The sequence below is a fragment of the Furipterus horrens genome, unplaced genomic scaffold (assembly GCF_987537825.1).
Source record: "Furipterus horrens unplaced genomic scaffold, mFurHor1.1.pri manual_scaffold_2, whole genome shotgun sequence".
In the NCBI taxonomy this organism is placed as follows: Eukaryota; Metazoa; Chordata; class Mammalia; order Chiroptera; family Furipteridae; genus Furipterus; species Furipterus horrens.
The window spans coordinates 150024820-150050991 of NW_028327172.1; the positions used below are offsets into that span (position 1 = coordinate 150024820).

Below are 26172 nucleotides of genomic sequence, written 5' to 3' on the forward strand. Positions count from 1 at the left end.
CTCCATCCAGTACTCCCCTTGCCTCCAGCAATCCCCCTTTTTAGTTCATATCCATGGGTCGTGCATGTAAGTTCTTTGGCTTTATCCTTTCCTACACTATTCTTAATGTCCCCCTGTCTATTTTGTTCCTACCAGTTATGTTTCTTGATCCCTGCACCATTTCCCCATTTCTTCCCCTTCCCCTTCCCAGCTGATAACCCTCCAAATGATCCCCATACCCATGAATCTGTTCCTGTGCTGGTGGTTTGCTTAGTTTGTTCTGTTTTTCTTTTTTTAGATTAAATTATTGATAGTTGTGAATTTTGATATTCTTCTTTTTCTTAAATTAGTCCCTTTAACATTTCATATAGTAATGGCTTGGTGATGATAAACTCCTTTAGCTTTACCTTGTCTGGAAAGGACTTTATCTGCTCTTCCATTCTAAATGATAGCTTTGCTGGATAGAGTAATCTTGGTTGTAAGTCCTTGCTTTTCATCACCTTGAATAATTCTTGCCAGCCCCTTTTTGCCTACAAAGTTTCTTTTGAGAAATCAGCTGATAAGCCTTATAGGAACCCCTTTGTAGGTGGCTCTTGCTTTTCTCTTGCTGCTTTTAAGATTCTCTCTTTATCTTTAACCTTTGTCATTTTAATTAGGATGTGTCTTGGTGTGTTCCTCTGGGGCTAACTTGTTTGGGACTCTCTGTGCTTCCTGGACTTGTATGTCTTTCCTTCACCAAATTAGGGAAGATATTTTTCATTATTTTTTCAAATAAGTTTTCAATTTCTTGCTCTTCCTCTTCTCCTTCTGGAACCACTATGATTTGGATATTGGTATGTTTAAAGTTGTCCCAGAGGTTCCTAAGCCTCTCCTTGTTTTTTTCAATTCTTGTTTCTTCTTTCTGTTCCAGGTGAATGTTTATTTCTTCCTTTTGTTCCAAATCATTTATTTGAATCCTGGCTTCCTCCCCATCATTGTTCATTCCCTGTATATTTTCTTTACTCTGTATAAACTTCACTTCACCCTTTATTTTGTGGCCATACTCAATAATTTCTCTGAGCATCCTGATCACCAGTGTTTTGAACTCTGCATCTGATAGGTTGGCTATCTCTGTTTCATTTAGTTCTTTTTCTTTTTCTTTTTTTTCCTATTCTTTCATTTGAGCCATATTTCTTTGCCTCCTTAATTGGCAGCCTCCCTGTGTTTGTTTCTGTGTATTGGGTGGAGCTGCTTTGACTCTGTGTTTTGGTAGTGTGGCCTAACGTAGTAGGTGTCCTGTAGGGTCCTGTGGCACAGCCTCCCCTATCACCCAAGCTGGGTACTTGAGGTACACCCTTTGTGTGGGCTGAGTACACCTTCTTCTTGTAGTTAAGTCTTGGTTGCTGTTAGCTGGTCAATGGAAAGGATTTACCCAGGCCAGTCAGCTGCAAGGACTAGCTGTGACCACTGACCACCAACCTCTGCCCTCCGTGGAGAATCAGCTGTGCAGGGGCAGGATGGTGGTGCTGCAACGTGGTCTGTAGCTGTCCACTGGGTGCGCTGACCCTGGGTTTCCCAGATGGTGCAGGCCAAGCTCAGCGCCCACCTGTGTTTTGCCCGGGGCCACCATGCATGAGGTATAAACCAATCTGAGATGGCTGCTACTTGTGCTGGGCTTGGAGATTCCCAGGTGAAGCCAAGCTGTAAATCTAAGCTGGCTGCTGTGAGTGCTGGGCCTGGAGCTCACTTAGGCCAGCTGTTACTTGGCATGAGCCAAGACCAGCCATTCATATGGAAAAGAAGCTTGGATGGGGCAGAGTCTCTGGGGATCTCCAGGGCAGGTCAAACAGTGTTAGCCAGGTCAATAGAGCCTCAGATATGAAACCAGCTTGCCAGCTGTGAGGGGAGGGTTTAGAAAAGGAACAAGGACCTTTGCTCACATTGATGCCAGACACTTCAGTTTCTCCCTATGTGCCACTGGTGCCTTTCAAGCTGCTACCCCGGTGCTCGAGCTCACAGGGAGTGAGTGAGTAGGTGAGTCTGGGTGTTGGGTTCTTTAAGAGGAACTGCTTGGGGCTTCAGCCATTTCTTCCACCAACTCAATCCCCACTGGTTTTTGCAGCCAGAAGTTGTGGGGACTTATTTTCCTGGCACTGGAACCCTGGGATAGGGGGTCTGTTACGGGACTGGGACTCCTTGCTCCTTCTGAATTTTTATCCACCACACATGGGTGAGAGTCCAGCCCATTCTGCATTTGGGCCCCTCCTACCTGTCTAGATGGATGTGGTTTCTTTAATTCTATAGCTGTCAGACTTCCATTCAAATCGATTTCTGATGTATCTGAGTGTTGGTTGTTCTATATTTTAGTTGTAATTTTGATGTGGTTGTGCGAAGAGGCAAGCTACGTGGGCCTATGCCTACTTCTTGACCCGATATCCTCTTCCCATTTCTTTAGAAGGAATTTTCCCATTGGAGCTTCAGGCAAACTGAAATGATGTTTAGGGTGAGGTTATTAATGTGCCCAAGTGACAGGATGTTTGTTTAAGTGAAAGACCTTATTTCTTCTGGAGCTGTGCACATGCGAAGTGTGTGTGTATGCGTGTATATGCATGTATATACATGTATGTGATTGTGTAATCAGATCTGTGATCATTTCTTTGTAACTTTGAAAGGAAAGTCAATCCTTATTGGTGGGGCAATCAGTATAAATCAGAGGTGGGATCAGGGGCAAGTTTGCTCCCCTCCCAGGAACATTTAATAATGCCTGGAGACATTCTTATTTGTAATAGGTGGTAAAAATGCTACTGACATTTAATACTTGGAAACCAGGGGTGCTGCTAAACATCTTCAGTGCATAGGACAGACCCCTACTACAAAGAATTATCTGGTCCAAACATCAAATGCCAAGTTTGAGAAGCCTGGTCTGCAGCTCCTCATTTTGCTCTACAACAGCAGCATTCTCTCTCTCTCTTCCTCTCTCTCTCTTCCTCTCTCTTTCTCTCTGTCTCTCTGTTCTCTGTCATGTCAGAAATTGTACACATCCCTCCCTCAGCTGGCAGCAATGCCACTGAAAACAACGAGCGGGTCCTTTGTCAAGGCCCTGGGCAAGCTTGCTTGCATCTGCCTGACACCTCAGCGCATTATTTTAAGCCAAACTAGGCTACTCCTCTAAAATGTGTTCCCGCCACCTAGGTGGTAGGCAAGGTGGGCTGTGACAGTGCACAATGGGAGGCCCAGGTGGGCCCTGTGCTACTGCACCTGCCCTTTTGGAGACCCTTGGTGTTCATGGCCATCTGTGATCTGCTCAATTCCCCAGTGACCTGGAAGACCTTGTTGAAGACTTGAAGAAGGACTCTGCCTCAGCCAGCCGAGTGGTCACTCTGAAAGATGTGGAAGATGGGGCTTTCCTCCTGCGGCAAGTGGGAGAAGCTGTAGCTTCCCTGAAAGGTGAGTTTCCTCCTTGAAGGGAGAGGTCTGAAGGGTGTTTCTCAGGGATATTAAAAATCTGTCAAACAGTGAGGGCTTCATTCATTCATTTACTCATGCACACAAGTCTTTATCAAACACTTGAGTGCATCAGGAACTGCTCTGGGCACTTGGATCCACCACTGAACAATGCAGGCAAATGTCCCTGTCTTCCTAAAGCCGATCTGGTGGTGGGTGCTGTAAGATTTAGGACTAAATGATAATAACAGTTGGTCTTCAGTGGGGTCTTACAGAGCACCAGGCACCTATGCCAAATTCATGAAAGACAACCCTCAGAGACAGTTGACGTTATCCCAGCTATGCACACAGGAAATGAGGCCCAGAGGAGCCCTGTCCTTGCCTATGGTCATTCTGAACCCATCTCTGTTTGACACGCTTCTGCCACCTGCAGATGTGTGATGGGCGTTGTGGCTGGTGAACTCCACACGCTGTACCGTATCCAGTGTCGGGTGAGGGACGGGTGCCTGCTGCTCTGACTTTTTCTCCTACAACTCAGCCCCTGCTCTTGGCCACAGGAGAATTTCCTACCTTACAAAACAAGATGCGAGCCATCCTGCGCATAGAGGTGGAGGCCGTGCGGTTTCTGAAGGAGGAGCCGCACCGGCTGGACAGTCTCCTGCAGAGAGTGCGGAGCATGACCGACATCCTGACCATGCTGCGGAGGTGACCGGGCTTCCTGCAGGGCGTGCAGAGCCAGGGGCGGTGGGGGGATGTGCTGGGAAGGTGCGGGGTGTATGTTTTGGACTCCCAGGCTTCCTCCATCCTCCTGGGACCTGTCTCCCTTGCTGTGACATATCACATCTGTCCTGGGGAGAAGCCACAGCTCCTTCCCACCTGGAATGTCCGTTGTAAACATGGCTTGAGGTCCTGATTCTTCAGCATAGGCTCTCTCCATTTGGCACATGCTAGGGCTTAAAATTTACTAGTAAACACAGTAAACATTTTTAAAAAATCATTTGAAGGTTGTTCCTTTCAATAACATTTTGAAGTTGAAGAATGGGTCGAAATACATTATTTGACTTCATTTAAAAGAAAATGAGTGAAAATAAATAGAGCCTTTCTTGAGTTACCTACTGAAAGAGTATCTGAGAGATTGTTGGTCCCACCTAGAAAAAAGAAACAAACCTCCAGTCACCCTTACCTGCCCACAAAACAGGGTCACAGTGGAAGACAGACTGAAATAAAATAAACCACTGACTCACCCATGACTTTCACTGGAAAGAAAACTCTTGCACTCTATACCCACATAAAAAGTGCTGACATATATGCAAGTAGGATTTGTACAGCCAGAAACATCCTTATAAATGACATCTCGTGTACCATTATTTACTGTGTCTTGGGGTGACAAATAGATCTCTTTCTTCTCAACACAATCATAACAACAGTTTATATCTAAGAGCACTTTCTACGGATCAGGCACTGAACTGAGCCCTTTGTAAGCATTACTTCACTCAGTCTTAATGTAAAACCCTCCATGGCAGGCATTGTTATTCCCATCATATAGGTAGAATCTGAGCTTTGAGGAAGTTCACTTCAGGTCAGAGGTGGGGCTGGGATATGAACTGATAGTTTTAACTCCAGAGATCAGAGTTGATTCTGATCTCACAGCCAGGAAGTCAGTAATATTTGGACTTTCAGATCTGGTATTGGGTGTTAAGGATATGAGAATAAAGACAAATAAGAACCCTGCCCTTGTTAAGCTTCCTCACTCACATGGGAAATAGACACAACTACCAAAATAAACCATTTTCTAACAGTGGCAGTCCTTGAGTTTTCAGTGTTTTAATAGAACTAGGAAATTGCAAAGACATTACCCTTCAGATCTTAGACCAGATTTGAGAGCAGGTCACAAGCAGAAGTAACATGTAAGTCAGCTTCATGGGAGAATTTTAATAACTAACTGTAATCAATCATTTAATCAAATTTATAAGAAAAATATATTAAATGTGCAGCTGACTTTCAGATTAATTATTAACCATAGGAATAAGTGAGACTTTTTTAGTAACAATGACCTCAGGAAAGAGCCTCTTTTGAGATGAAAACATATCACCACTTGCATGAGTTTCAGGATGCCAAAGGGATTCTGAATTCAAACAACACTGGCCCTCTTCTGCAGAGACCACATCTGACTGAGTACAGGAAGAGATTGTACCTGAAGTATATTTTCTCATAGGTTCTCTCATTTTAAATTGCCAGAGTGAAACTTTTCTTCCAGTAAGATAAAGATCTGTGAAAAGAATTCTTCATTAAGCTCTTACCTAAATGTGGTAACCCATCCGCAAAGACTAGAACAAACCACCCTTGTTAAGTGGAAATAGATAGCAGGCCGACAGATAACACTGCCCCATTCTCCCTTCTCTTCTCTGGAAAACAATTAAAAGAAAATTTTAGAGCCAGCACAGTGATGAAAACTCAGTGTTTGCCTTATCTCCAGGGAATGCAAGTTCTAAAAAAAGATATGATTTGTGTTTTGAATGTTATAGAACTTTTTGTCCCGTAAATGCTCAGTGGTCAGAATGGCAAGCTCAGGTAAGTAACTTTTAAAATAAAAATAAAAGAAATTTTAACTGCCATTAGTCTGCCCACCACAAACCTTTATACTTTTAATTTTACATCGGTATCTGTTGTGTATCATGTGCTGTATTCAGCACTGTGGAGACACAATGAAGAGGATAGGACTATACACAGAGCCCCAAGGACATGCAGAGAAGATAAAACAGGCAACAGTCACAGTTCAAAGCAACTTAGTAGCTTGGGAAGATGCTGAAATGTTTTGACATGTGTTGAATTTGAGGTGCTGGAATGATAACTAAACATAGCTGCCCACTAGGCACTTAGAAATGTGGACTGAAGTTCGGGAGATGTAGACAGAGGGATGCCCCTGCCTGACGGGGAAGGAGGGAGGGAGGGATGGAGGCAGGCAGGAAGGAGAGATTTAGAACCACAAGTTGCCTTCGTGAAGATGATTATTAAGAATAGAAGAGATGGCTGTGGTAGAATGAGAGGGGGAGGAGGGAACAGATCCTTGGACATCCTTGGGGACAGAAGGGACAGAATAGGAAAAGGACACAGCAAAAGAAACAGAGAAGTGAGTGGCATAACAGAGTCATAGGCTACAGTGTCTTATTTCAAATCCAAAAGAGAGCATTTCAATAAGAGGGGAATGAAGAACTAATTAAAAATCATAGGTCAGGTGCCATGTCTCATATTGCCTTACATGTCTAACTTTACATTGATCCTAACAGCCACTCCTGAGGAAGACATTATCAACATTGCTGTCCTCATCATCATTATCACAATCAATAGAAAAGTACCTGAGATTCAAAAGGGTAACATTCCTGACATATCAGTCAAACATGGTAGAAGTGATATTCAGATACATGTCAGTCTGACCCCAAAGGCCATGTCTTTCTCACTGCACCAGGGGCGGAGGTGAACAAGTAGCATTACATGACCCCAAAGAGCAAAGGAGAATGAGGACTAACCCAGCTGTTGGATTTGGTGTCACTGGTGACGTTGCAGAAAACTTGGCCAAGGCCAGGTGAGGAAGCTGTATTGCACCAGGCTGACCTACAGGAAGAGCAAGCAGAAGGAATCGAATCAGAAGATAAACTGCCCTCCCAGGATGTTTGGCAGGGAAAGGAACAGAGTATGGGGTGTTAGGAAGCTTTGGGGGTTAGAACTGAGTACCTCCAGGTCAAGATCAGGTGGAGGAGATGCTAGAATCATGTGATCACTTTATGCTGCCACCTCCCCCAAAAAACAATGACAGAATTTTGTCAGGGTACAGCGGTGTCAGAGGACAAGAGCAACACAGGCCACCTGAGGAAAGTCCTGAAAAACAGCTGCTAGAGATAACTAGGAGGTAATTCACCAGCATTGGAGAGTTGCTATGGAAACCCTCAGCCCTGAGCTGCTACTCTGAGTTTTAGAATGTTGTCATTTTGCAACAAAATCTTGCCTGGCTTTGGGGTGGCACGGCATTTAAGTACACCATAATAAGAAAATGAAAGTTATCTATTTCAATATTTAATTCTGCTGTGCTTGCTTTCTCCTAGACATGTCACTGATGGGCTCTTGAAAGGTACAGATGCAGCCCAGGCCGCCCAGTATGTTGCTATGGAAAAGGCCACTGCCGCAGAGGTCCTGAAACACCAGGAGGAGGCGCCCCAGGCCTCAAGCCGGCCCCTGCAGGGCACAGCAGTGCCTCGAGATGTGAAGGCGGACGTGGTGCCCTTGATGATCCACCATGCACAGAGCTCTCCTGTGCTCATCCAGCCCTCCCAGCTCTCCTCTGCTCTGCTGGCCCCTGCCCAGCACTCGCCCGGAAGGGCTGGTCCTCCACCGACCAGCCCTCCAGCTGTTGCACAAGAAGTGACGTCCACCCTGCAGTCATCACAGGCAGCTCAGCCCCCACAGGCGCCTGTGAACGGTTCTGCCATGCAGAGCTTGTTCATTGAGGAAATCCACAGTGTGAGTGCCAAGAACAGGGCAGTGTCCATTGAGGTAGAGTCTTTTTTCCATCTTTGTAACCCCATAAAGAAGGGTAACTCACGGTCCTTTCCCTGAAAGAATTTACCGTCTGGCTATAGAGATTAGGCATGTATGTATCAGTTATATTTTTATAAAATGGCATGTATATAGTAACATATATGAAAAATAGGTTTTTAAAGCTGTAAGTGGCCAGAACATCATGGCCAGGTTAAGAGAAAGGTCATCAGATTTCAGAGAAGCATAAGATATCTAACCTGGAGGAGGGGGAGGCAGTGATGTGATAGTGTTTAACAACCAGCTCTCTGGTGGGAAAAGTCCTGATTGTGGCATTTGTTAGTTTCTGTGATGTGAGGACTCCTACCATCGCTGATTTCGAGTTACAACATGACATCAGAGAACATGCAGTGGGGGGGAGACATGGGAATCATCAGCTCTCCTGAGCCTCCGGGAGCAGGCTCAAGCATGCCATGGTGGATGCAGGCCTGGGGAGTGCTTGCCACTGGTCTTCAGAAATAAGTAGAATTTGGGTAAGCAGAGAAGGCTGGTGAGGGCATTCTAGGATAGAGGAATGCTGGAGCAAAGGCTGGAACCAAGAGCAAACCTGTTTAACTTGAACGAGAAAGAGCAGATAAGGTTGGCAAAACAGGCCGGAACCTGCTTTGGGAGAGCTTGAACAGCAGCCCAAGGTGACTAAAGTGGACTGTGTAGGCAGCAGAGGAATGCTGCCGCTTGAGCCAGTGATAAAAATGGTATCTTCAGAAAATGAATCTGGACACAATATACAGAACTGATTGAGGTGCTGGGTCTAGAATTCACGGGGATGGATGGGAAGTTATGACAGTAGTCTCAGAAGAAAAGGTGGAGGCCGTCAAAATGCATAGAGAAAGCTAGGCCTTCAAGTCACACACTATAGAGAAGAAACATGCTATGCTTTTAAATATTCTTTTTATCAAGAGCTGGCATCAGTGCTCAACTAACGCATTTGGCTTCCCTAGCGCCTTCCTTCCTCTTACCCACATGTGTTTTCTCCATTCATGATTGTATCCTCAGCAACCTGGCCCTAACTACTCCCACCTCTCCTGCAGGTGAGCAGGGCATAACCTGGGTTTGAAGAGGTGACCTCTTATAAGCGCTAAGGCCATGGTCGTGGCGACTGCACCTCCGAACACTGGGTAGCTGCTCTCTGCTCCAAAGTCAGAGACTGTGCCCTGATCCCAGTCAGCATCTACAAAGTGCACTGGCTGATGATGATCCATAGGGTGTGCCTGTTGGGTAGGGTAGAGAACCGAAAACACAGTTCCTCCTAGAGTGAATGGATTTGCCACTTCAAACATGCCCGCGTTTAAAGGATGTCAGTGGGACAACTGTCATGGAACAAATATATCTGTTGGGAACCCACTAGGCACAGTTTTCGCAGTTATGGGTGTTTTAAGTTATGCGTTGTCTCTGACAGTGACCAACCCACATAAGGAGGCCTGGGCCTTTCTGCCAGCTCTGCCACTGACAAAGGGGTGAGCTCATTCACTCAACAAACATCACAGAGCACTGCTATGCAGCAGGCCCTTGTAGGCTCTGGGGTAGGCAGTGAGCAGAGTAGATGAAGTCCATGCACTGCAGAAACTTACCTGCTTGTAGGGAGAGACAGAGAACAAGGATATGCCAGGTGGTAATAAATGCTAGGAAGGAAAACATAAAGGATGGTGATGGTGGTGGCCGTTTTTTATATAGAGTGAATCTTGGGCAAATCCTTTGCCTCACTGCACCCCACCGTTCTCCTGTGTTGATTTAGTTAGTGACCACCTGGGACACTTATAATTTTAACATTACAGGGTTCCATTAATCCTGTTGCTAATTTCTACTCTGTCCTCCCAGAATGATCCATGTGCCATCTCAGAATCATAGTCCAATGTCCCTCAAAAGAATGTATAAATATTTTAAAAGACATCTTATATATTCCCTGTTGTAGAACTTGATGGAGCTTCCAGGTCATCTAAGTACCCCTCCCCACTTTCTGAATAAGGAAATGTGGCCCATGGCCACATAGTGAGTCTTTGATACAGGTGGAACTAAGACATAGGATTCTTTGCTCCTAGTGAATGTTTTGGTGTTTATTTCTGTTGGTTTGACTGTCTCTACAATGAAAACTCAAAAACTTGGTTATGGATACTTGTCTTTTTATTTACTGTTGGTAGAAGTATGTAGTGAGTGTTCTATCGTCATTTAATGAGTGAATTTGAGTTTCCAAGCTTGCTTCTCTGTGAGTATCACTTGCGCTTAAATGCAGCCCATTTAGCTCTAGAAGATGTAGCAGACAGCACAGGGGTCAGCTTTGTCAGAGGTACAGTCTCGATTGGCACGGAAGCCAGAGCATTATTTTACCTACACTTTACCTGTGCACCTCCTCCCGCCCAGCAGGAAGTCTCTGAACAATTAATTAGCTTTTCACTCTAGTTTTTAAATTTTTCTTCACCTGCTGTTTTCCTTCAGAAAGCAGAGAGGAAATGGGAAGAGAAAAGGCAAAATCTGGACCACTACAATGGGAAAGAGTTTGAGAAGCTCCTAGAAGAAGCTCAGGCCAATATCATGAAGTCAATTCCAAACCTGGAGATGCCTCCAGCCTCCGGACCCCTACCCAAAGGCGACGCTGCCGTAGACAGGCTGGAACTTTCAGGTAAGACACCGACAGAGTTGTGTACCTGGCTGCCCTCAGATCTGTGTGGGGCCACCCACTTAGGCACGTGCTGGCCAAACTCTCACTTCTTAAGAATCTTATAAAATTGAAAAACTGGGAGAGCAAATCCCTCAGGTGTCCTTAGAGCCTCACTACTACTTTCAAACCATAACTGGAACCATAGCAGGGAAACGAGTCTCTGTTCCGATACTAGAACAATGCCCAATGCGGAAAAATTTACATTTCCCAGCTTCTGCATTTCCTGTGAATTGAGGATGCTTCACAGCACCAGCTGAGAAAATACGAGGCCTGCCTTTAAAGCAAGAGCTTTTTATATGCTGCAGAAAGAAAATGCCAGCTTTTATGAGCACCCAGGGGGGTAGTAGATCATAAGATAAAATGACATTTTTAAAATCAAAATTATTACATTCTGTGTTTAACCAAATAAACTATGGAAGTTAAGTATCTATATGTCAATAGTAATATAAAATAACTTTAAAAGCGCAGCCTACTAAATCTCCAATAACAAGCCACATGCCTTACCCCGATACTAAAATTTTGCCTGGCTGATGTGGCTCAGTTGGTTAAACACTGGCCTGCAAATTGAAAGGTTGCTAGTTCAGTTCCTGAGCTAGGGCACATACGTGAGTTGTGGGTTCAGGGATGTGTATAGAAGGCAGCCAATCAATGTTTCTGTCTCACATCAATATTTCTCTCCCTTTCTCCCTCCCTTCCCCTCTCTTAAAAAAAAAGAAAAAAGACATCATTTTTACTTGTGGCCCAATGTGTCTCAGAGTCACATTTCAAAGAGGCCCTGTCCGGGAACAAAAATTAGTTTTAAGAGGGATCACCATCTTGACTTGCATGTCAAGGGACATGAAAGTGGATGCAATTTATAACCGCAGCAAAACCTCTGCACCACTCTCCAGGTTTTCATTCCACAAAGCTGCTCTCAAACTACACTCACTGAAATTTCCCCCCAGTCTGTGCTAAGATGTGTTTTTCACCTCCTGCACTACCTGCCAGCTTTGTGAGGCCTGTCTCGGCCCCTGGAGGGGTCAGGCACCAGGCCCCGGGAGGAACAAGCCCTGAGAGGGGCAGCTCTGCTCTCACAACGACAGCTCTTCTCCCCAAGTTCCCATGAGGAATTTCTGATGGAGAAAATGATCTACCTCAGTGCACGTCTGTCTTCCCTAGTGCAGCTCTCCCGTTATTTATTTTGTCACAGAGTCTCCTTTGATGTTTTAGAATTACAAGTAAATTATATCTATAAGGATAAATAAATTATAATTTTTCCTTCTCCTGATTGTACAACAAAAAATAATATACATTTTGTTAATCTCATTTGGAACTTTTATATTTTTCAGATTTAAAAAATTTGCATAAATTATATTTTAAATTACTCTCCAAAGTATTTTTACACTGTTAAAGTGTTCTTACTGTTTTGTTTTGTTTTGTTTTGTTTTGTTTTTCTTTTTTAACACATGACCTGGTTTCCTGTCAGAAAGAGTCCACTAATGTGTAGGCCACCAGAAATGTGTTAGGTTGTCATCCATTGTCTGTAAGCTGATTTCTAGTACTTTTATTTATTTGTCATGGATGTTATAGTCTTTATTTTTGTATACTAATGAGGTAAAATTCTAAATTTGGGGTTTTAAAAGATCATTTGTATTTCCTTTTGTGTGAATTGCCTGACTACTTAAGTAATGGGGAAGGATGGATAGCTCCCCCCCAAAAATCAATGGAAAATTTGGGGGATTATGGCCTCAGTCAATGTTAACACTACAGTTATTCACAAAGACATCTGTTAAGTCGTTTAATCCTCATAGCACCCCAGTGGAGAGGATATTGTTATAATAACTCATTTAACCTATAAGGAAATCAAGGCAGAGAGAGATTAAGTAACTCGTGTAAGATCTTTCTGGGATTTTAAGCCAGTTGGGCTTCAGGGTTTATACCATTAATTTTTGTGCTATGGAGAAAATAAGAAATTTTTAAGTCAGAATGTGTCAAGTTTTAGAAATACACTGGACTTTCTGGGCATCATCTTGAGAAGAGATTATTATGCAAAGGCACACTTTTTTCCAGAAGACTCTCCGAATTCAGAACAGGACTTGGACAAGCTGGGGGGTAAGTCCCCACCTCCTCCTCCCCCACCCCCGAGGCGGAGCTACCTGCCAGGATCAGGACTCACCACCACCAGGTCCGGCGACGTGGTCTACACCAGCAGGAAGGAGAACACCACCACCAAGGTCAGATGGGTTAAGCCCTGGTAAACTGGTCTCTGGGTTCAGATGATCCCCTTAGACAAGGTCAAATCTGTTCTCATTTAGAACATAAAAAGGAGTGAGGCAGAGAAGAGAAGAAGAGAATCAAATAAACTAGATCGGCAGGAAGTACCACACATGGAAAAACGTCAGCCAGTGTTACTGGACTAGACTCAGTACTACAAATTTTATCTTTATTTGACTTTTAGCTGTAACTATGTGAAATGCAAGTCACAAGCTACTTCCCAGTAGGTCATTGTAAGATTGCAAATAAGGATAGGGAGGGAAGCAAAAGAAAAGACCACCTTATAAAGATAACTGAGATTACTAACACAGTTGTGGCATCCATACAGAAAGATGCTCAATGAGCTTTCGCTTTCACTTGACTAGTTTTGTCTCTTATGTTCAATGTAAAATTCAAGTTTCAAGGAGAGGTAGTATCGAAAAGCCCTTCATGAAGGCACTGAATGTTGAGGAATTGCAATTCTATTATAATTTTTCAATCCACTCACCAAAATGGTAGCTTGCATAAACAAGAACTGACACTCAATGCAAGTGGACAAAATAGCCCTTCAGCTCAAGTTGAAGAGCTGGGAAGCCAATGTACTAGGCAGTGAAGGAACATGAGTTATTCTTGTGATCTCTCCCTCTTTTTGCCAGCACCTGGGTGTGTTAAGCCAATATCTGTGATTTGAATCTTCTGTAGGCAAGCAATGAAGATGCTGAACCAAGCCCTCAGGCTAGAGCCACAAAATGCCCAACAGAGGAGCCTGCCTCAGCCTGGACCCCATCCCCACCACCAGTCACTACCTGCTCCTCAAAGGATGAGGAGGAAGAAGAAGAAGGAGACAAAATCATGGCAGAACTACAGGTATGTGGATGAAATGACTGACTGGTTCCTTGCCCTTCCCATCACAGACGCTGACTACGTCTCTCACAGGTTCATTAGCTAGAGAAGACTGGCGAAGAGCCCCAAGCCCTGTAAACATCTCTGGCCTTGACCTCCACTGGGCTCTCAGGACACCTTTGGGGTGTATATGAGGAATAGCCATTTCACAAAAACAACTCAGAAAGTTGACACAAAAATCAGTTACAGGCTTTCCTAGCTCTAGCTGGTAGAATTCACTTTTCTTTCATTCAGTCTTAATAGTCTCTGTTTCATTTCAAAAACAATTAAAAGGAAATCAGAAACACCTGCCATCATCTTTTCTTGATAAGGACTGACGAACTCCCACTTCAGGGGGGTCCCATTGTTCAACTTCCGTATTTAGAATGACTGGTGTTGAGTCGCGTGGCCTCCTTTACTCCATACCAGGTTCCCATTCAATGGAGGTTTCACCTTTTCAAATATTCTAAAAAGCTGAATAGTTTTATTTCCCATTTGCCTTGCCTAGTTAAGAAATATTATTCATTTTTAGATTTTTATTTTTTAACTAATTGCACAGTCCACTCATAGGATTGGGGATGGGGTGCAGGGGCTCTACCTAAAATTGATCCACATTCATATCATGGATGTGAACCTGCCCTAGGAATACGTTCTGAGAATTTGACTCATCAAAGATATACGCACAATGTTTAGACCAAAGTTTGCTTCTAGACGTTGCATTTTGGCCCATGCTTATTAGAGGATTATTATGCTCTTCGGATGGTATGACCACAACTTTCCCAGGGCTCCAAAACAGTCCCCGATTCACCAGTGTGCCCATAGTTTTATGCAGCCCGAGGATCTGCATTCTTCATTTTGAACAGGGAGAACTTTCCAACTGTGTCCTTTGCATTGCTGCTGCCCTGCTGTGCTTTCTGTGGTAACCCCTGTCAAAGAGGAGCTGCTGGGATTTTCTAGGGAACACAGAGTGGCTGGTTGATGGTCACATGTGTGAGCCTCACTAAAACTCACAGGGGACTGGCACACCCCCTCCACCAGTCAGATTATTTATAGGCTTCTAGACGGCTGGAGAATTGCACTCATAGGAATCATAGATTTATAAAGTCAGCAACTCATAAAACAGTTGAGAGCATGGAGGCATCTATCACTCATTTATCTAGTGAGGACCCTTGGCTGTTGACACTGGCATGTCAAGGCTACTTGTTGCTGAGGATTGGTGCATGTCCTAAAGATGTGTGCACAGATTTTGGGGCCATTCATGGTAGCATCTGTCCCCAAATTAGGATGCGAATTGATCATGGCTCCCTAGATCGTTTTAAATCTGTGCAAGGTGAACAATTACTAAGACGCAAAGAAGTACAGCAGAGACTTTTAGGCTTATGAACAACCCTGCACTAGCCTCTTAAGAAAAGTAACTTATTTGTTCTAGCCACTTAGAGCCCATCTCTTGAGAATATTTTCCTCCGTTGAAGTCTGAACATCTCTGGTGCTTTCTTTAACTGAAAGCCTTACAAAAGCAATGTATCTGGCTTCTTGCTTTATTATTGGTGGTTAGGGAAGAGGGGTGAATGAAGTACTCTAACCCTAACTTAACCAAACCCCGTTAGCCATCCTGCTGGGGTAGGGGCCAGACCTGCTGCATCAGAAAGTTGGCCAATGGCTCTAGTTTGACAGCCTTCTCCTGCACAAGCCCCCAGCAGTACAAGGAAGAACTGAAGCCCCCTGAGTATGATTGTGGGACAACATTCCTGCTCCATGTCAACAGGCATCATCAGAAACCACAGGCTCTGAAGTCCACGGTCTAATGCCCCAATGGAGGTGGCAAGTGGTCTTAGCGAGTGGAGCCCTGGGCATCTCCAGGGCCAGCAAGGAGGAGGCTAGAGCAGTGGGAACAGGGAGTCAGCAGAGCGTGGAAAGGCAGGCTGGAGAGAGTCCCAGGCACCAGCTCCATTCTTATTTTAGGACCAGTGCTGAAATGTTCACTTGCAGAGGGCATGGGTTAGTCTTTCTGCTTGCAGTTAGTCCCAAATGGCAATATTTGACATTAAGAAAATATGGAAGAATTGTTTGAGATGATTAAATGTGGTTTTTAATCATGGCTGCACATAATTACATAGAGAGTTTTGTTTTTGTCTTTGTTTTTAAGTTGTACAGCCCAGAGATTCTGAGTTAATTATTCTCTGGTTTTTTTAAACCAGGTAATATGTTGAAAACCTCTGATTTCAAGGAACTCAGGTTCTTGGGTTATGGTCTCTCCTGCTCTCACCACCGTGCTGTCGGCACTCCCTTGCTGCCCACCCTACAGACACAGCCTACGCTTTCCCTCTCCCTGAGAACTGACCTTCCTGACTTTGTTCACATGAGTCGGTGTGGGCTCCTGTAACTATGACAGTTCCCAGAGACAGGTCTAGGGCTCAGGCAGCGCCGAGGCCACTCAGCGTCACGTGGTGCAGAAGAGCATCACTTTATTCTAAATGAGCCTCAGAACACCTCAGAGAACAGACTACCTGGTACCATTTCAGGCAATGAGTTGATAAGGATAACTATTATTTTAAGGTTTAAAGGTTTGTAATATCTTGTGCTCTTTTTGTCTGTAGTCTCAATAAAAACAAAAATAAATTGAATCTGGTTAAAAAAGTGAAGAAATATAGCTTCTTGTTTTGTTTTAATTCATTTATATACTCAGTACTTTTTAAAGATCAAAACAAGAAGCCCTACTAAGCACAAACCAAGTTCACCCCAGACAGAAAGAGAGGGTGCTCTTTTGAAGGGTTGTGTCCTTTTGTCTTGGGGTGGCCCAGAAATCAGGATGCCTTTGCCCCAAGCTCCACCCCACCCCCAGCTCTGTAGGCCTGAGGCCAAGAGGGGAGCAGGTTGTCAGGCACCGCCTCCCTGGCCCTGGTGTGGCCTGCATGCAGGAACAAGCTGGGGTCTCCACACCGCTGGACTGGCTCCCTGACTGTCCCCTCCTTTTTCCCTACCCTTGGAATCCTATTAACCTCAGTATTTTAATTCCTTAGGCATTCCAGAAGTGTTCCTTTATGGATGTAAATTCAAACAGTCATGCTGAGCCGCCCCGGGCTGACAGTCACGTTAAAGACAATAGGCCGGGGGCCACAGTCCCACCCAAGGAGAAGAAGGTAACGTGGCAATTACACGTTTGCCACACAGCCAGACAGCCCTTCTTTCCTGGCTCTGATGCTAACACCACTCCTGCGCTTGTTCTCCTGTGCCTTCTCCTTTTCCTCTCACCTTAAAAGAAAAACCTAATAGAGACACAGCTTTGGGTTTAGTTCAGAGACGACTGGCTGAGGCCTTCTGAGCAGAACGTGTTGTTCCTTGTGCACAATGTACAATTGTATGTGCATAATTGAGCCATTATCTTCCCAAACTAAAGAATATACACCTGTCACAATGTTCTAGAGTGATTCTTACCAAAAAAATGGAAGAAACACCAATCAAGTATATAGCACTTTTTTGTGTCTCCTGGACCAGAAACATCTATGTTAAAAATAAGTGAAAGCCTTAGATTCCAGGAAGAAAACCCAGGGCAGAGCTGTATACCCACCACCAGCCACAGCCGGATCCTCAGGAAAGCATACACATATGTATTCGTACATATATTTAAAGATGCCAAGCAATTTTCTTTAGTATTACAAATTCTCAAAGTATACCTTCCAAGAGAATATGTTCAGTATAGTTTTAGTGCTGATACACTTTGTGGATTTCAAATGGCCTCAGAACAGATATTCAGGCTCCAGAACAAAGTTCATTGTCGTTACCTCAGTATTTTAGAGAAAGGACATGAGCCTGAGAGTTGGAACTTCAACATTAAGTTAAACCTAGAGCTTTTATGATTTTTGGATACAGAGCCATTGGATTTGAACAAAACCTCTGTCTAAATTTCAGGATGGAAAGCGTATTGTGACCAACTCAAGCCCTGGCTTTTTTCACCAGAACTTAATATTTCAGAATTCAGAGGTTCTAGCTTCCCTTTAATAAAGTCAAACATATCTGCTAGCTCAATTGCTACTCCAAATGGGTACATCAGTCCATGTGTAAGTAAGCCCAGTGAGGGAGCTAAAGAATCACACAGTCGGAAGTTATCCTAATACAACCCTTCAAAAGATGCAGTCTTGAGGCTTCTAGCTCCCGGCCGAGAGGTGGTTTGAAGGACTCCGACCTGCCCCTCCCTGGCTCACAGCCACCACAGAGCCCCGTGTAAAATGAGTCTGCCACGTGACTGACACATGAAGCCATTAACCAGGCGACGTGAGATCTCTCAGTATACCATGGGAGATTATGAGATTATCGTTGATAGATCTTTCTCATGAAGAAAACCTCCTACTAATTAAGTCCATGACATTACATTGGAAATATATTGCTTTTTCAGTCTCCGGAATTGCCTTAGGTGGCCTCATTAAAAGCAGATCATGGAAGGCCCTAGCAGGTTTGAGTAACATGGCATATTCGGGCCAATGTGACCATTTTCTAAAACACTGGAAACTGGAAACTTCTCAAAGACCCTTCCAGAGACAATCACTGTAGAATTTTGCTAACTGGCTACAAAGTTGCATGAGATTTTTGCCTAGTGATTGGAAATCCATTTCCCATCAATTTCTTTTATCTTAATCAAGGGTCCATCAAATAATAATAAGCAGGTGTGTATTGAGTGCCCAAAATTGGGTTTAATCACAGGCACTTATTCTGGATAATTATACTCAGTAGGCTGATCTACTTGTAATATCAGTATCAGACTTGTATTTGAGTATTATATACAATGTGAGCATCAGACTTGTTCCCAAATCATTCTCATTATTTAACCTCTTCCTGGGCTATTCATCTACTTTTCTATAAATCGAATGTTTTCTTAAAATATTTCTCCTGTCATCATGAAGCATTAGCCTAGTACTTGACTTTTCTATCCTTTTCCTATAATTGTGTCTCTAATTTTGGTTTATTGTCTGTATGCATATTGAGCCTGCTTCACCAGTTGTCTGAACAATCTAAATCTCAGGGCCCATAAATAGATATTAATGAGGCTTAATTACCTTTCATGCAGTCTTGACTATCTAAAATAATTGTGAGATTACATGATAATTGTTATCAAGTTGCTCTGAATAAAGTTAATGCACTTGATTTGATACATTCTTTTTTCTAGCCCAGTGATAAAAATGGTAGGCCATGTGAAATCTACACCCGACATCTTTATCTTAGTGACTTTCATTGGAGTATTCTGATACTAGAGCTGTTTTAAAACACATGTCTCACATGGTGGCATTCCAAATATCTAATGGCAGGCATGACCTGGGCCCTCATCAGTGAGAACAGATGCCAGGCCTCCCTGCCCCAGCCCCCGGCACACGGGGCCAGCAGGACATCGGCTGTGCAGGTGTCTCTGTTGGATTACATGCCAGTTCCTTCCCGGACTTGAGGATAAATTCCCACTCAGGTCCTACTATGCTTACTCCATAATTGGAATGGAAACCTTAGGCCCAAACCACACTTATTTTTCTTCTTCAAACCTTTCACTTAGTGTTTTAGTTGTTTGATAACCTAAAGTTAAAATCCCATGAAGATACTATGTTGTTCAGCTGCAGCAGCTGACTCATTGCACGTGTCTGGGGGCCTCGAGAAGGTGAGGGGAAGTTAAACTGGCGGGGTTGGCTAGTTAATGCACCTCGTATCTTGTGCGATCTTTCGTGTGATTAATAGTGACTTTGTGGTTTGTGTGTTATTCTTTAAATGTGTGTGAACATCCTTTCCATTATTAACCAGGGTGGTAGGATTGCTCTGGGGTGACTCTGGCGGCACCTGTGTTATTGTGCTTCGTTATGTTGTCATTGCTGTAAACCAAGCTGCCTTCTCAGGGTTGTGTACCATCCTGCTAAAACCACCTCTTCCTCTTGGGCTTCTGCAGCAAGAAGAAAGGACAGCAGTGCCCTGAAAATGACAGGGCTTGGCTAGCATTAGTGTTGTGACAGGGCCCCCAGCTCCGACACAGCCATGAGGGAAAGGGCCTGCTTCCCCTGGGAGCCCTCTCCATTCCTGATCCTCCCTGCTGGGCTCTGAGGTTCTGACTCTTGGTGAGAGCCTCAGAAGTGTACCTTTGCTCTGAATCAGAGAACATAGAGAATAAAATCTGAATTGTGATGTTCCGGTCATCACTTTAGCATCAAATATCTGTTTTCTAAATGTTTAGGTGATATTTTAGCAGCATTATGACACTGAATTTGAATTTGATCTTTTCGGTATAATTAGTTTGAAGGCTATTTTGACACTTTCCTTGGCAAGTGCAAGTACAAACTGCAAGTATATTTCAATCTGTTATTTCAAAAAGAATGAAAAAATTTTTTCATCTCAAAGTACCACACCCAGCCAATGCGCAGACATCCTTGTAGGACACTTTTAATAACCAAAACTGATAGGAGTGCAATAACTAGCTAGAAGGGACGTGAACAATCTCCTGGTCTAGTGCCTCAGTTTATAAGCAAGAAAACTGAGGCCCAGAGAAGTAGAGTGACTGGCCTAAAGCAGCACAGTAAAGTGGCAGATCTGGATTAGAATCAGACTTCTGCTTGCTGACATATTGTGCTTTCTGCAATGCCATGCCATTCTAGTTTTAGCTTCTGCAAAGCTCATGATCAGATGTGGAAAAGAGGACATGTTCATACAAAATCACTCCCTTTATTCTCTTAACTCCTCCTCGACCAAATTTGAAATTCTTGAAATATTTTGCTCATTGAGATTTTCATCTTGTGCAAACATGGGGCATTTTTGGAAGTGGGCAAACAAAACAGCCCCAGGTAAACAGAGCTCTAGGCTTTGGACTGGTGTGTGGCAAATGTGCTTGGCACGCATGTTTTGGAAGTATAATTAAAGGAACGATTTAGTTATAGTCCACTTTGGGGAGGATGTGGTTTTGTGGAGTAACATGTCCTACACTATTCTACCAGAACTTGGAATTTTTCCTTGAAGACGTACGGAAATCTGAGGTTGAATATGAAAATGGCTCCCAAATGGAATCCCGAAAGGTGAGTTCCAAGATCTGTGTTCCAACTGACACCATGCAGATTAACGACTTTCCTTTGCAGATCCATTTCTGATTAATGCATGTGGTTTCCCTCCTCCACCCTCTCTCAGGTTACTGCAGGGGCTCTTACACCTGGTGACCATCCTATGTGGGAAAGAGGAATGGAGGATAGTATTTCTGATGCATCAAGAACATCAGACTATAAAACTGACATCTTCATGAAGGAAAATCCCATATCCAATAAGAGTTTACTTAGAGACAGCAGGAACTATTCCCAGAAAATTGTGTCTGTGGCCAATTCCAGTTTCCCTCGCATTAGTTCACAAGAAGCTGAAATGAGCAAAGGGCCTAAAAGCTCGGGATTGGAGGACCCTACATCTGACACTGAGAGTCAAAAGATTAATTATGCAAAGACAAAAGAGATGAATCAACAAGATCAAGAAAATATAGATAAGGGTCACCTACTCTCTCCCACTAGATCAACTGAAGTGAGTATTTGTGATGTCAGAAGTCAAGATCAAGAGGCTCCTGTGACAGAGTGTGGCCAAGTTGTGCTAAGACACAGGGGGGCTTGGCATGCTAGTGTGAAGCCTAATGAAGACAGAGAATCAAGCCTAAGTTCTCCCACTGACGAGAATGCACCCACAGACAACATTGCCTTCATGATTACCAGAACTGCGGTCCAGGTTCTTTCCAGCGGGGAGGTCCGTGACATAGTGAGCAAAAAGGGAGAGGATGTACAGACGGTAAATATTGATGCCAAAAAAGAGATGACCTCCCGACAAAAAGGGATTGAAAATGAAGAGCCAGTCGTGTGCCTGGACAAGAAACCAGTCATCATCATTTTTGACGAACCCATGGACATCCGGTCTGCATATAAGAGACTTTCAACCATATTTGAGGAATGTGATGAGGAATTAGAGAAAATGATGACAGAGGAAAAGATAGAGGAGGAGGAAGAGGAAGAAAATGGAGATGCTTTGGTCCAGAATAACACCTCCCAAAAGTCTCATAAGGTTGTGTCAGGCAGCCCCAGGTCAGGACTGCAGGCTGGGAGTAGACTACAGCCACACCTCCTCTTAAGAGACACCAGAGCATCAGGAGGACAGGAAACGGATGAGACCGGGCTGACCATGTGCAGCCAAGCAGATTCTCCAAGTTCAGAAAGCAAATGTGATATGACGTATGACCAATTTGAAAGCCCCAAGAAAAAGTTTAAGTTCAAATTCCCTAAAAAGCAACTTGCCGCACTCACTCAGGCAATTCGCACAGGAACCAAAACGGGGAAGAAGACTTTGCAGGTGGTTGTCTACGAAGAGGAGGAAGAGGATGGCACTTTGAAACAGCACAAAGAAGCCAAGCGATTCGAAATTACTAGGTCTTCTCAACTGGAAGACACTCCCCAAAATAGGCTCAAGAGACAAGAGCAGCCCAGCCTAGAGAACACATCTCCCATTTCAAGAACTGATGAAATTAGAAAAAATACCTACAGAACATTGGACAGCCTGGAGCAGACCATCAAACAGCTTGAAAATACGATCAGTGAAATGAGTCCAAAAGCCCTAGTTGACACCTCATGTTCTTTCAACAGAGATTCTGTTGCAAGCTCATCCCACATAGCCCGGGAGGCCTCTCCCCGATCCTTGCTAGTTCTGGAAGAAGCTCCCACTGCCCTAGAGCTCCCCTCATCAATACCTTCAGCTTCACGTAAGGTACCTTGGTCTGACAGAAAATGAAAAGACCCAGCTGCTTTCTTAAACCTGCCATAATCACCATTAGCAAAAGGTGTCTTGTGATTTACTTGCTTCCTTTCAGGTGGCTCATTTTTTAATTTTTTATCTGTTCGCCTTGAAACCTTTCTCTCACACTGTCTCCCTCACCCTCAAAACAACAACTAGGTGTCTAACAGCTAATTGATTCTGTTTTACCTCTGTTGCTGATTGGTGTTGGGTAAACGCAAGGATGCTGGGTCATCCATTTGCTGTTGAAATGATTGCTCTGATACATTAAAATCCGTTTGATCAGTAGTGCAGCAGTTTATTCTGTTTGATTCTTGGAATTAACCCCAGTGGTGTCTTCTGATGTCTGTGTCCTAGATCTGTCCTGCATGGAGGGCTGTGGTTTCTCACATTGAGCTTCTCTGCACACAGTGGGGCAGCCTCGCTGATGACACACTCACGTGCTTCTTTTCCCCCTTCGCTGTTCTTCCCCACAGGCCTCCAGTGGGGCCCCACAGACGAGCAGGATGCCAGTCCCCATGAGCTCCAAGAATAGACCCGGAAGCCTGGACAAACCTGGCAAGACCAAACTGCAGGATCCCCGCCAGTATCGTCAGGTAGTTTTACCTTAAACCCAATTTTGGATGGACACTCTTACAGTTAAGAAGCAAGTCACTGACTTAGTTTATACCAAATACTGTGTTTTCTGTGTAAGCTATGGTTTATGTAGACTTCCTGGATCTGGGGGCATGCAGAAAGTCTAAAAACCTTTGTTGAACTTTTCACCACGCTTTTGCATGCTTGCAATAAAACATCTTTTGCTGTGTGACTCCAAAGTTTAACCATTAACACAAGCTGCCACACCAGTTGGCTTTTCTTTGGTGAATGTAGTGGTTCATCAGAACACCTTGAGAAACCGAGCCAGACAAATCTGATGTTGAACTGTACTGAAAGTCACTCGTACTAACATATGTGTTGACTGCATTGCATTAGAGGCACATTAACTCTCCGTCACATGCCCCACCCCCACCCCAATAATAACCCAGACGCATGGCTGACCCAGTACCTGGAAATAGTCTTCCTTTTCTCTGTTTTGCACATCCTTTGCTCTGTACTTTGGGGGTATCTACTAGGTCCAGTACAGCACAACAAGACTTAGCTCAGGCCTTGCACTGATTTGGTTTGTTTTGGTATCTTTTATTTAATTATTCTCAGAAGGGCTGTGTTGCCAGACCCTGTGGAATGATGATATTACCGGCTTTCTGACAAACTGTCTCCCACCATCTTTATTTGCAGGCTAATGGAAGTGCTAAGAAAGCTGGTGGGGACTGTAAGCCTACTTTCCCCTCCTTACCTGCTTCTAAGATTCCAGCCCTTTCTCCCAGCTCTGGGAAAAGCGGTTCTCTGCCCTCTGCTAGTGGTGACAGCTCTAACTCCCCTAATCCACCTGCTTCTAAACCATCGGTTACTTCTAACCCTCTCAGCCCCCCAACAGGACGATCTGCTCCCTCTGCCTCCCTCATCCCCTCCGTCTCTAATGGCTCCTTAAAGTTTCAGAGCCCCACTCACACAGGTAAAGGTCACCATCTTTCATTCTCACTGCAGACTCCAAACGGCCGAGCTGCCCCTCCTTCCTGCTCCTCCTCCTCCCCCTCCCCTGCCTCCCCCACTTCACTGAATCAAGGTGCCAAGAGCATCAGGACCATCCATACTCCTAGCCTCACCAGCTACAAGGCACAGAATGGAAGTTCAAGCAAAGCTACCCCATCCACAGCAAAGGAAACCTCTTAAAGGCCAAATCCTATTAGGAAAAGGTTGGAGTTTCATTTAAGAATTCATAAAAATTTTAATAGTCCTTAACAACTGTTTTCAACAGAGAATGTAACAGTTTGCTGTACTGTTTGAGACTTAATGCTAGATTTCAGTAAAGCTTGTTTGTTGGTTTGTTCATTTACTTTGTTGCTGTTGTAATTACACAGTGTTCACTGTCTATTCAGTTCCTATAAATGAAGTGAGCATGTGTTACAGGAGAGTGTGGCGAGAGCGAAGAGTGTGTGTGAGGCAGGGAAAAGTGTATTCAGCATGTAAAACATGTATGATTCCAAAATTTTAGTATGTTTTGTATAAAAATATTTTTCATTATGGAGACTAGACGTGAACAGAGAAATACACATGTGTGACTATACAAATTGTAAAACAGATACTATAATATTTCCTTTTATTTTAGTGTTATTTAGCTTTATTACAGATTTCTATTTTTGTCAAAACTTCATGGTTCCTTTCAAGATCTTTTTTGCCAAAACATTTTGATACTATAGCATTGTACATTTGAAAGTAGTATGCTAGACAATAAGCCAATGAACTTCTGCACCGGCCACCCCAGGGGCACATGTAGAAAGCAATTTATCAAACCAGTTGCACTACCATGAAAATTGTGTATAGTAATTTGCCAGCCCAAACGAGCTAGTTTTCTTTTCATTGCTCTCTCTTTTTTTTTTTAATATATTGGGATTCTCTTGTTGTTTTCATTGCAATTCGTAACCCCCTTCCTTTGTATTTTGGACCTGGCAACCCACACTACAATATTGTGAATTTTAAAGTGTACACTTCTGTACTGTTCTATAAACTGATAAACTTTTGTAAATATATAAATAGACATAAAAATACTGAATGTGACAGCACAGAGAGTAGTTTTCCCACACCAAAGTTAGTTTTTATGCATGCTTTCAAAATATATATTGGGATGGGTTGAAATGGGACTATATACATTTTTAAAAAGCAACAAGTTTGCACAGCTAGAGTGTTTTTGTAAATAACTGTATTTGTATAACACAGTCATGTAATATACAGAACTATAAGCAGAGACTTTGCAAACTAAATAAAGGGCTGCATGCTTATTATTTTTTGTACCTTGTCACTATAGCTATTTCCTAGTCAAAGAACAGAATGTAACAATTACCAAGTTAAATGGTTTGGGCTTTGAGGGCATTATAAATAACATGTAACCAGCCACAAACTGGTATTCTGAAAGCTCTGTTTCTCTGAAAATTCTGGGGTGGCTCCTGATGAGTTCTCAATGCACGTATGGTGCCTTCTGATGTTACCTGCTGTCTCACTTCTCCCTTCCCTGTGGCTTGTCAAGGTTTGGCTAACAGAAAGCAAACCTGGGCACAGTTTCCTCCTTCACTTACCAGAGGGGCTCCTCCTACCTTCTCTTTCCTGTTTGAATTCCAGTAGAAGTAAAGTAGAAATAAAATGTCTTTTATCACTGGGAATTATTTTTGAGTTCTCAATTTAAAAAAAAAAATATTGGTCTAGAGGGAAATATGCTAACATTACACTCTGTTTTCCCTTTTTAAAATAGAAATAAAAGTTAATGAAAATAATACCAAGATTATGAATTGACTACAAGAACAATCTCAGGAACTCACTTGTCATTATTCTTTGCCTCCAAAATATTTAATTTGGTGGTTTCATGTAAAATGCAAATTTTCTTATTACTATACCACCCAGTTGTTGGTTTGTAACCTTTGGGCTTGCTGAGTGGCGTGCCTTCACCAGAAATGCTTTATTGTGTCTCTACTCATTATAGTAATTATAAGCACATTTTAGTAGTGCTCAGGAAAGTTATCTTATTATTCCTTTTAGGTATAAAAGGT

General features: G+C 43.5%; 1 protein-coding gene across 18 annotated transcripts in view; it reads left to right on the top strand.

The window, feature by feature from the left end:
- The window catches only part of KIAA1217 (KIAA1217 ortholog), a 312344-nt gene extending 286538 nt beyond the window's left edge, over positions 1-25806 (top strand). For 6 of the 18 annotated variants that reach the window (XM_090266602.1, XM_090266606.1, XM_090266605.1 and 3 more), the window contains 11 exons: positions 3275-3405; positions 3960-4107; positions 7503-7950; positions 10426-10609; positions 12698-12861; positions 13583-13747; positions 16783-16902; positions 20719-20796; positions 20906-22507; positions 23011-23130; positions 23810-25806. In XM_090266602.1, coding sequence (XP_090122728.1) covers positions 3275-3405; positions 3960-4107; positions 7503-7950; positions 10426-10609; positions 12698-12861; positions 13583-13747; positions 16783-16902; positions 20719-20796; positions 20906-22507; positions 23011-23130; positions 23810-24304 — 3655 coding nt within the window. In that variant the 3' untranslated portion in view covers positions 24305-25806. Of the gene's footprint in view, positions 1-3274; positions 3406-3959; positions 4108-7502; positions 7951-10425; positions 10610-12697; positions 12862-13582; positions 13748-16782; positions 16903-20718; positions 20797-20905; positions 22508-23010 lie in introns of all 18 variants that reach the window. The other 12 variants (XM_090266612.1, XM_090266616.1, XM_090266614.1 and 9 more) reach the window with 10 other exon arrangements.
- Positions 25807-26172: the final 366 nt, after the last annotated feature.